The sequence below is a fragment of the Pristis pectinata genome, chromosome 8 (assembly GCF_009764475.1).
Source record: "Pristis pectinata isolate sPriPec2 chromosome 8, sPriPec2.1.pri, whole genome shotgun sequence".
NCBI classification, from domain to species: Eukaryota; Metazoa; Chordata; class Chondrichthyes; order Rhinopristiformes; family Pristidae; genus Pristis; species Pristis pectinata.
The window spans coordinates 37,627,863-37,639,162 of record NC_067412.1 but is presented as its reverse complement, the minus strand read 5'-3'; the positions used below and the strand labels follow the sequence as shown (position 1 = coordinate 37,639,162).

At 42.8% G+C, this 11,300-nt stretch overlaps 1 protein-coding gene across 1 annotated transcript; it reads right to left on the bottom strand.

Annotated features, from left to right (window-relative positions):
• Positions 1 to 263: 263 nt before the first annotated feature.
• On the bottom strand, positions 264 to 10,475 carry LOC127573416 (acyl carrier protein, mitochondrial-like). Its single transcript, XM_052021621.1, has 5 exons — positions 10,291 to 10,475; positions 4,411 to 4,533; positions 2,375 to 2,462; positions 1,343 to 1,465; positions 264 to 421 (listed from the first exon to the last, which is right to left on the bottom strand). Exons 1-4 carry the CDS (start codon positions 10,450 to 10,452, stop codon positions 1,374 to 1,376), a joined length of 465 nt encoding a protein of 154 aa, XP_051877581.1. The 5' UTR covers positions 10,453 to 10,475; the 3' UTR covers positions 264 to 421; positions 1,343 to 1,373.
• Positions 10,476 to 11,300: the final 825 nt, after the last annotated feature.

The window sequence follows — 11,300 nt, the reverse complement described above, 5'->3', positions numbered from 1 at the left end:
GCCTCATAAGAACCAGGACATTCAGGATAGAAAATAGGAAACATAAAGGATGGTGTATATGTGGGATACTTTCTCACGAAAAACAACCCAAACTATGTGGAATGGGACACAGATTACAAACTCGCTGAATGGCAGAATAGGCTGAAGGGGTTGAATGCCACCCCCCTCCCATTTCTAATAAATAACAGCCACTGTTACTCACTGATCTAGGATTCAGTGTATCTGAGTGATCTGATTAATAAACAGCAACACATGCCCAGGCCCAAGTCTTCAATAGTAATTTATTCTTTATCTGACTTCAGGAAAGGTTGTTGAGAAAGTGATATTTCACTTGTTTCAAACAACAAGAGCCAGAGCAGTAAGTTGTACTTCAAGCACTGTCAACATATTGGGTGTTTCACACACTTCCGACATCAAGTACCTGCAAAAGCAAAAGACTAATTTCAGAATCATTTTATGTAATTGTTTGTAAATTTTTCCCCAAAGGTATCACTGATCAGTCTACACCAGTAAGTATTCCTTCACACAACTGGCCTGTTCCCTAGTCTGTGCCGAGTTTGCAGATCATGGATGGAAAGGCTGTTAGTACAGTTGATCTTTAGATTGTGCAAGTATGGTGTCTAATTGGATATACAGTAGTTAACTCTGCAAGGAGATATTTTACTTGGTGTTTTTCAAAAAAAATGCTGGCATCATCAGTGCCAGCATTTATCACCCTTTAGAAAGTGGTGGCTTTTAGCAGCAATCTTATGGCAATTAACATTCAACCACTTTGCAGAGACACACAGGTCGGATCTGGCCAGAATGTCAGATTTCCTTCCCTAAAGGGATAACAGTCCTGTAGTTCTATGCTTACTATTACGGATACTAACTATTTATTCCAGATTTATTTAATGAACTGAATTTACATTCCTTAAATGCTGTGCTGGGATTTGAACTTGTATCTCTAGATTACTAATTCACAATGCTTTTGTTCCATTGGCTTCCAAGTACATATCCATATCACAACCACGATTCCACTTGCTGGGTCATATTGGATGATTCCTACAAAGACCTTCTCTTACTAATGGGAGCTCTCAAATCCCAACCTCCTCTCAATCTGAAGGCTGGCTTTAAACATAGCAATTCTTTAAATACAACACCTCACCACCCCATCGCAACAACTCAAATATTTATTCTTCAGTCACAAATTTCCAGTGTCTTTGCATTATCTTTGACTCCAAGATTTGGGAGAGAACAAATCTGATCAATTTTCCCTTGCTCTTAACAGATTATGTGACTGGAAACGGATTAATGTGTAGGCATCCTGCTCCCTCCCCTTTAGCCATACGAAAGCTCTTACCCTGTTGTGATTCTTCAGGGACAAAAAAATCTTATTCATATACATCTTTTTTGTCTGCGATATATGTTACAATCTCTTCCGGCGTCATTAACTTTTCTGCATCTGCATCTGGAATCTCAAACCCTGCAGCAGACAGAAAAGAAGATCAGTGGCTCCTAGGGACCAGCAGCCTGGTTTATGGGCATCATTCCCCACTGGCTTGAATAAATATTACTCAGCGTCACTCTATACCAGATATCCATCAAGTACCCTGGAGCCAGCTGTCAGCCTCGTCATTCTAGGTGGCGATGCATGTGGATGTGAGCTGTTGGCATAGGAACCATGGCAAGCTGCTGCACTTGAACCAAAAGTTACTGTATACCGCACCCACTGTGGGTGGTGAAGGAAATGAACATTCAAGTGGGAGATTGATTGCCAATCAAGCAGACACCTTTGCACAAGTTCCTCTGCTGCACCCAACCAGGTAAATAAATGGTATTCCATTCCACTCCTAACCTTATAGACGGTGGAACGGCTTTGGGGAGTCAAGAGATGAATTACTTGTCACAGAATGTCCAACCTCCAATCTAATCTTGCATTTACATAGGAGGTCAGTAGGCTGTGGCCAAAGGTGCTGGTGCTGATATGGGAAGTGAGGGGAGGGTGGTTCAGTCTTGGCAGCGATGTTTAATGAATGTCAGGAAGAGGTGGTCATTGCCTGGCATGTGTAGCACAATATTATTTGCTACTCAGTAGCCTCCAGGGCTTTCTGCAAGGGGGCACTAACTACTTTGTTATCCATGGTAATGGCACTGAGCTTGAATACAATCACAAAAAGAGCTGCGGAGTGTCTGCACATGGTGAGGATTAAAGATGATAACTAGATCTAGGCTCACACATGATAATATGGCATTGGCAGGCTATCCATGTATACTACACCTACACCGTATACATCACTGTTTTCAGGGAAAGGGAACAGAATGCAGAGGACAATCACAACACTCATTTGAAGCTCAGAATCAGAGGAAAAGGAAATGAGAATGCAGATCTTACCAAACTCGTCTTCCATGGCCATAATGATCTCCACTTGATCCAAACTGTCCAATCCCAAATCTTTCATAAAATGGGAGCTTATTAAAAGCTTTGAAAAGAGAGAAAGCTTTGTAAATATAGGAGGATACCAGATGTGCACAAACAAAAAAATCACCCACGAGGAATCAACGGAGACACCTAGCCTAACCGGCAATCGATCACTTCAAGAAACATCAAACAAGTAAATTTTTCTCATATTTCATGTTCAGCCCATCAAGTCCATGTCGACCCTTAGAACAATTTCCATTCCCCTTCTTATTTCCCTTACCCCATTCCCTTCCATATGCCCATCAACTCCCTATCATCCACAGACACCAGGTGTATTTTAAAGCAACCGATTAATCCACCAACCAGCACGTCTTTGGGATGTGGGAGGGAACCAGAGAACCCAGGGAAACCCGTGTGGTCACAGGGAGAATGTGCAAACTCCACACACAGACTGCACCGCAAGTCAGGATTGAGCCCGATTCACTTAGCTGAGGGGCAGCAGCACTACCTTCTGTACCACTTTGCTGCCTTTTTCCCCCCAGCATCATCTGCCTTGTAATGTACTCTGAAGAGTTTTTCTTCAAGGACGGGAAGAAGATTACAATCTCCCATATCATGCCCTTACCCATCACTAGCTTCTGGGTGGAGGGCCACCTTCACTGGTACACAGTGTTCACAAAGTGTAAACCACAAACCAAGTTAAATGGTAGGAGGGGGGAGGTACAATCATTAAAAAATAAAACTCAGCTTTACTGTTTATAATTAAGAGCGGAAAGAGGATGCAGTAAAAAACTTTCTCCAAAGAGGGAGTGCAGCAAAGCATTTGGGAAGCTAAGTCATGGCAACATCCTGTTACATTCAAGATGCCTGAAAAGCTCATAGCTCCCACAATCCACAGTTCCCATTGATCCAACATGCTGCAACTAAAGAAATTGCCACAGAAACTTTCCCACAGAGAAATGGAATAGAGGGAGATTTTCCACAAAATCATTAACTTTTGACCTTCTCGATAGAATTGGGAGGGGAACATCCACTGCTGTGATCATCCAATCAACAGGAAGCATTTACAACCAGCTCCTTCTCCAGCAAGATTTCAGCATCAAGTATCTGACTGGTACATTGATTGTAAATGTATCACATAAATGTTGTGTATATTCCCAATTCTAAATCAACCTCTCCTTTATAGCTCAGTGCATTGGTGTTTGGTACAACTCTGGATAGTCTCAAAAATCTCTGACTCTACAGCATTTATTAAACACCCCCTAGGACTAGAAATATATATTTCACCTTATCTAATTGATTTCCTTTCTTGTAGGATATTAATGAACGATATGCAATTATGACAAACTAAAATTTTATCATTATCAGTGCTGACAAGTTCCTTTTTTTCTAGCATTAATTATACGAATCCAAGTTCCATGGTTGGCAATGCAACCCGATGTCTCCAAATACTAATCCACTAATGTACCATTGTGCTACTGCACCCACTGGGTCAAAAAGGCACAATGGCAAGGTTTTATATATGTCTACTTGTAAAACCAATTGGTTAGAAAATAACATGATCTCCCATCTAATTGCACCAATGGATTCAAATGCACAATGGAATTTTTCCCAGTACATATATATTGCCCACCTCTGCCAGCCCCCGTCTCACCAAAAACCATAAAATAATCTTTTGCAGAAACTTTGTTTGACATCACAAGCAAAAAAACAGCAGATGCAGAAAATTTATAAAAGCATGTTGGAAATATTCAGTGGGTCAAGCAGCATCTATGGAGAGTTTGATTCAAGGCGATACAACCCTTTGCTGCCATTGGCCAGCTGGCTCTGAGGTATATGCTGCCTCCCCAAAACCCCTCACGTGGTGCTGGCTTATTTCATCAAGTTCTCTTGAGATTATAAATTAAGCATCTCCCTATTAACCTTTGCTTCTTAAAACAAAAAACATTGACATCATATTTCTACAGGAAAATAAATTATTCATTGCACATACAAAAAGGTTTCCGTACCTTATCAGGATTAATTTTGTCATACAGTTTTAACACATACAGTACTCGATCTTGGATGCTGTTCAGTGTAAGAGGCGGCAGATCCCCATACTGGCGACATGTCTGTTGCAACAAACTGCACCTCTGCAATAGGGGAAAATAAAATGATTTTAAAGATGTGAATAACCTAGTCTAGTCTAATCTAAAGAACATACTTCTATGCAAAAATACATTAACAGCATTACTCTGATATAATCCATCCCACAGTTCAAGAGTCACAGAACACCAGTTCAAGAGTCACAGAACACCAGTTCAAGTCAAGAGTTTACAACTTCCACAGTATCAGGAAGCAGCATAATGTCAAGCTTTCAGGTAACTCAGAGCTGGGATGTACTGCAGGTTTTGTGGAAAGGAGCGGAATGTTACAATTGCTTGAAGACTGACTGAATTTCAAGCCCATACAATTTTCAGATTTTTTTCAATTACACTTAATGGCAGCCACGGTGGTGTAGCAGTTAGTGTAACGCTATTACAGCGCCAGAGAACCGGGTTCAATTCCGGCCATTGTCTGTAAGGAGTTTGTCTGTTCTCCCCGTGACTGCATGGGTTTCCTCCGGGTGCTCCGGTTTCCTCCCACATTCCAAAGGCGTACGGATTAGAAGTTATGGGCATGCTATGTTGGCGCAGGAAGCATAGTGACACTCGTGGGCTGCCCCCAGAACCCTCAACACAAAAGATGTATTTCACTGTGTTTCGATGTACGTGTGACTAATAAAGATACCTTATGAATGAAACTCCCATGGTTTCAAAAGTATAATTACAAATTTGCAGACACTAAACATTAAACTTGCAGAGTTTAATGTTTAGTGTCATATAGTATACAGCCAACCTCTTAATAGTCAGTTGGAAGAGATATGAACTGGAGAACTGAAAGAGAGCTGAAGCATATCCCTTCAGTTCTGACAGAAGTTAATTGGTCCAAAATATTAACTTGCTCTCTAAGCAGATACTGTCTGATAAACTGAGGTTCCATCATTTTATGTTTCAACCCCTCCAGTGGTTTAACCAGCAGCCTTAGCTCATAAAAAAGCTGGACGCTGTTGTAGCAGTTGCTTCAGTCGAGTGGGGAGGGACAGCAGCACGGGAAGTAGCACGGCACTAATCTGAGATTATCTTGAAGCAAGGAGCATTCCATTTAAAAATACTTGGCTGCTGGTGTTGACTTCAGGATAAATATTGGCCAGGACAGCAGGCAAACCTCCTACCATTCTGCAAAGAAAACTTACGGTTATCCCTCAATAGATATCCCTAAAATAGATCTGCACAGTAATTTAACTGCTGTGCTATCAAACCTTCTCTATGTTTGTTGTGATATATTTATCATTCTTTGTATGTTTGAAAGAACAAATTTACTCTAATAATTTTCACATCGCCAAGCACACACAACTTTTTATTTACCTTCATGTCCACCCAAGTGCGTGTTCCATCTACTTTGGACGTATCACCGCTTCTCTTTCTTTCTTTTCCACTTTCTCTGTTGCCATGCCTCTCACCCCTCGAAATCCTGACTCAAATCTAACCCACTCTTCCACCTATTCACTCTCCTGCTACTATCGTGGAGCCGACTCTTTCTTAAAACAGTCTCTCTCTTTGCGGCTCCCCTAGCATCCTCTGAACGGCTAATGAGGCATTTGTCATTGTTGCTCCATTGCTCAGTCCAACTCTCTCCAACACTGGGGCTTAACCATACTGATATCCTTCCTATCCAACTCACCCAGTCTAGTGCCACCCTTTGGACAGCTGCCCTGTTTCCTTGCCCCTCTCTGCATCTGCCCCCTTGAACATACAATTTAGAAAAATAGATCATTCATGAACTTATTGTTGGCAATTGGATCATTATTGACAGAAACTAATGATGTCAATTCACCTGCTAAATAATTCTTCCCTGCCAAGTATCTTTTACTCTTTGTCAGGCTCATCACAAAAATCAGAACCTGGTGTCCCCTTACTTCACTAGCACTTTCCTCTGTTTCTTGTACCATGCTCTACCCCTCTCTCCCCTTGTTCACTGCCTACCAAAACACCATAAAAGTTCCCTCGTATTTTAATTGCTTTCTTCCCTGAGCCTCTGCACAATGCAACATCCCATCCTTGGTGATTTCAAACTATCTTAATTCATCTTGCATTTTCTCTTCAAATTCACCACTCTCCTACACTCCTTTAATCTTTCTTTCAATGTAAACTCCCTAATCTGTATTTTCAGTCACACCTTTGATTCTGCCACTGAATATAACCTTCCACTTTCTCAATTATATATGCTGACCGCTTCCTGGTATTGCTCCCCAATCTCATCCCCTTTGCCCCTCCATCCCCCCCCCCCCAAAAAAACCAGTTCCCTCTATGTACTCTCCCAGAAAATATCCTCCCCTAATTTAATTACAGTTATACTTTCAGAATCTCGACTATCTAACCTTTAGCCTCATTTCTGCAGCTACTGGAATGCACAAAGGCTTCCCTCCACCTTTGATGCCCCAGTTGTTAAAATAATACTCTCACTATGGCTGTTCCTAGTTGTAATCCACATTTCCACTCCCTTAAATCCAAGGTTGCAGATTTGTACAGGTAGGTCAAACAATTAGTTTAACTATCAGTCTGGTTAGATTTCAAAGCAATATTGGACCTCATATCCATTTGCCAAAGCTCAGCAACATTAGAGGATCAACTTGGAGCTCAGAGCTAACTTATGACTTCTTCAAACTGCAAAACAACTTAATAAACCACTGAACCCTATACACTCATGACTGTGTGGCCAGATTCTGCTCTAACTCCATCTACAAGTTTGTAAATGATACAACTATAGTGGGACGGATCTCAAATAATGATGAGTTAGAGCGTTTAGTGACATGGTGTCATGACAACAACCTTTCCCTCAATATCAGCAAAAGAGCTGGTCATTGACTTCAGGAAGCAGGCGGTACACCTGCTCCTGTCTTCATCAACAGTGTTGAGTTTGAGAGGGTTGAGAGCTTTGAGTTCCTAGGAGCAAACATCACCAATAGCCTGTCCTGGTCCAACCACATAGATGCCACGGCCAAGAAAGCCCATCCTAAAGAAATTTGGCATGTCCCCTTTGACATTCACCAATTTTTAATCGATGCACCACAGAAACCATCCTATCTGGATGCACAACGGCTTGGTATGGCAGCTGCTCTACCCATGACCACAAGAAACTGCAGAGAGTTGTGGACATAGCTTAGCACATCACAGAAACCAGCTTCCTCTCAATGGGCTCGATACTTCTCGCTGCCTCAGTAAAGCAGCCAGCATAATCAAAGACCCCACCCACCCTGGACATTCTCTTTTCTCCCCACTCCCATCAGGCAGAAGATACAAAAGCTTAAAAGTACGTACCACCAGGCTCAAGAACAGCTTCTATCCCGTTGTTATTAGACTATTGAATAGTTCCTTAATACAATAAGATGGACTCTTGACCTCACAATCTACCTCATTATGACCTTGCACCTAATTGTCTACCTGCACTGCACTTTCTCTGTAGCTATGACATTGTATTATCTTACTTTGTATTACTTCAATGTACTATGTATTGAATTGATCTATATGAACAGTATGCAAGACATGTTTTCACTGTACCTCGGTACAAGTGATAATAATAAACCAATTCCAACCCTGGCTCCTCCCTTTGCAACTCATTTGCCTGAATTTTCTTCCCCTACTGACTGGGCCAAAGTTCTAGGTTGTCCCAGACCCACTGTACAAGGCCTAACCCCAAACATAGTTTCTCCTCTATTGTCCCTTGGTCGCTCTTTCAACTCACCTCATCACAAGATACATCCTATGATTTGATTACTACAACATTTCTAGCAATCCAATTTTCCTTCTGGTCATCTATGATAACTGATATTGTTGACAATTTCATAATGTACCACCTCCCTCACCTTTAATCATCATCCTTCTCCTCAATAAAAAAAATTCAACCATCCTTGTGAACTACCATACTTTCTTCAGCCTTTCCTTATGTCCCCAAATCTGTAACCATTTACTCTGGAATTCTTTGTTCAAATGTCTTCAAAAACAGCTTTGTTCCCTGTATATAATTCTCTCTCTTGCTTTATGACACCCTTAAAACCCACCTCACTAACAAAGCTTTTAATCATCTGTCCTCATATCTCCAGAAATAGAGTCACAGTGTTGTACAACATGGAAACAGGCCCTTTGAACCAACTGATCCATGCCAACCAAGGTGCCTTCCTAAGCCAGTCCCATTTGCCTCTAAACTTTTCCTATCCATGTACCTGTCTAAATGTCTTTTTAACACCATTTGTATCTGCCTCTACAGCTCATTCCACATACCCACCACCCTCTGTGAGAAACTTGCCTCTCAGGTCCCCTATAAATCTTTCGCCTCTTGCCTTAAACCTATGCCTTTTGCTTTTAGACTCCACTACCTTCGGAAAAGGACTGTGAATATCCACCTCATGATTTTGTAGATCTTTACAAGGACAATCCTTAGCCTCCTTCCCTCCAGCAAAAACAATCTCAGCCTATCCAGTCTCTCCTTATAACACAAGCCCTCCAGAATCTTTTCTGCACGTACCACCTAGCTTAATCACATCCTTCCTATAGAATGGCAACCAAAACTACATATAATATTCCAGGTGTGGTCTCTCACCAATGTCCTGAAGTAGCTCGACTTTGATCTTTTTGTTTGAACCCACCCACGTGAAGCACTGGGGGATATTTTTGCTATGCAAGTGATAAATACATTCATATGAATTACGAGCAGGATTGGACACTCAAGTCTGCTCCACTACTTAATAAGATCACAGCTGATCTGACTATCATCCTCAACCCCACACTCCTATTCATGATAACCTTTCACCTGCTTAGCAAATGGGTAACTCCTTAAAACGTGACCCCTAATTCCAGATTTTCCCACCAGTAGAAAGAACTGGTCCACATCCACTGCGTCAACCCTTCAGTATCTTGTGTTTCAATTAAGCCACTCTTGACCTCTCACTCTTCTAAACACATAGGACAAGAAAATGATGCTGAGGTAGAAGATCAGTCATGAATTTGTTGAATGGTGTAGTAGGCACGAGGGGATGAATTTGTACTCCTGTCCAACCTTTCCACATAAGGCAACCCTCCCATTCTCGGTATTAGTCAAGTAAATCTTCTGAGAGGTGCTTCAGACCATTCAAGATCCTTCACTAAACAAGGAACATACAGCATTCCAGATGTTGCCTCACTAATTCTCCAAAGACATGAAGCACTTTTGCATTCAATTCACCTGGCAATAATATTGTTAGATTTCCTAATCACTTGCTGTACCTACATGTCTGCTTCCTGCGGATCACTGGGATACAAGATTCTGAGAGTTCTGCAATCTCTCACCACTTCCATTTCCTACTAAAATGGAAAACTTCACTTTTCCAAATTATATCCCACTTGTCAGATCTTTACCCACTTCATAATCCATTTCCCTTTGCAACCCCCTTATATCCCCTTCCCAACTTACTTCCGTGCCTATCCATCACTGAAGCTGCTGTTATACAAAGCTCTGAATTCATGATAAACATTATATAAATGCAAATCTCATTCCTTGCTCATTTTGAGAACTATACTTTTATTTAATTGCCCTGACCTTGGCAACCGACAGGAGCAGAGATCAGTGGGAGCTGCACTCCCCCAAGTCTAAATCCTGGTTTCAAGGAATGATTGCAGAAAATAAACGGAATTTTCCGGCTGGGACTGAGTACTTTGCTGCAACAGGTAACATTACCAGAGCCCACCTGAGACAGCGCCCGATCCCCCGCCACCATCCCCGGGGCTGAGCGGAACCCTGCCCGGCTCAGAGCCACGCTGCACCCTTCTCATTACCTGAGCCGGGCGCGTTGCGGCGGGAACCTGCCCACTGAAGCCATGGAGGTGGTTTCGTCCGGCCAGGGCCGGGAGCTGGGCCCCGAGCGCCGGGCCTGTCCTTGGCCCGCCCCAAGGTTGCGGCCACCGGCGGAGGCACCGAGACAGCACACGCGACGCCATCTTGGTCGGAATCCCAGCGTGCACCGCGGCGGTCATTTTTTTAAAAAGATAGGACGCGCGTGCGCACCAGAGGCTGCTCTTCGCCGCTTCGGCCGCAGGCGGCGCAGCTGAGCGAGGCAGAGCGGCGATCGCAGCGCCAGACTGGAGGCCACAGGTTGTCCACCAACCCACAGGCGAGTCCACGTAAGAGCATAACCCGGAGCAGGAGCACACATTCGGTCCCACTTCGCCATTCAACGTTCATGACTAATCTTCTTCGCCAGCATTATTTTTGTCTTGTCCTACCTGTATCTGGCTTGATACCTCTAATTTACAGAAACTGGTCCTGTTTTGAATGCAATGACTGGACCACCAGTGTCGAGGGGTATAGAATTCCAGATATTCATCACCATCCAACTGAGGAAATTGCTTCTCAGTTTCAGTTCTAAACGGCCTTCTCCCTTATTTAGAGAACGTGACCCCTTTTAGTTCTGGACTCCTTGGCCAGAGGAAGCATCTATCCTTCAAGCTCTGTAAGGGCATTGTATGTCAACTGTCCTTTTCTCCTCCATAGTTGAGAGGTAAAAATCTGAGGAATGTCAGGAGAATAAAATGGAATTAGAGTAGGATTAGTGCAAACAGGTGCTTGATGATCAGCATTGACTCAGTGGGCCAAGGGGCCTGTTTCTCTGCTGCTGAGACCTTCTTGTGGACTGTATTTGCCAAAGAAGGTGTGGTAAAAGATGCAGTGATCCTTGTTAAGGTTTGCCCTGAGTAGCTGCACAACAGAGGATTCTGTAATCTACAGGCTGTTCCCAGGGACCTGTGTTGTACTTGGTGAAAGAAGCACTTTGGAAGACCAACAGGTT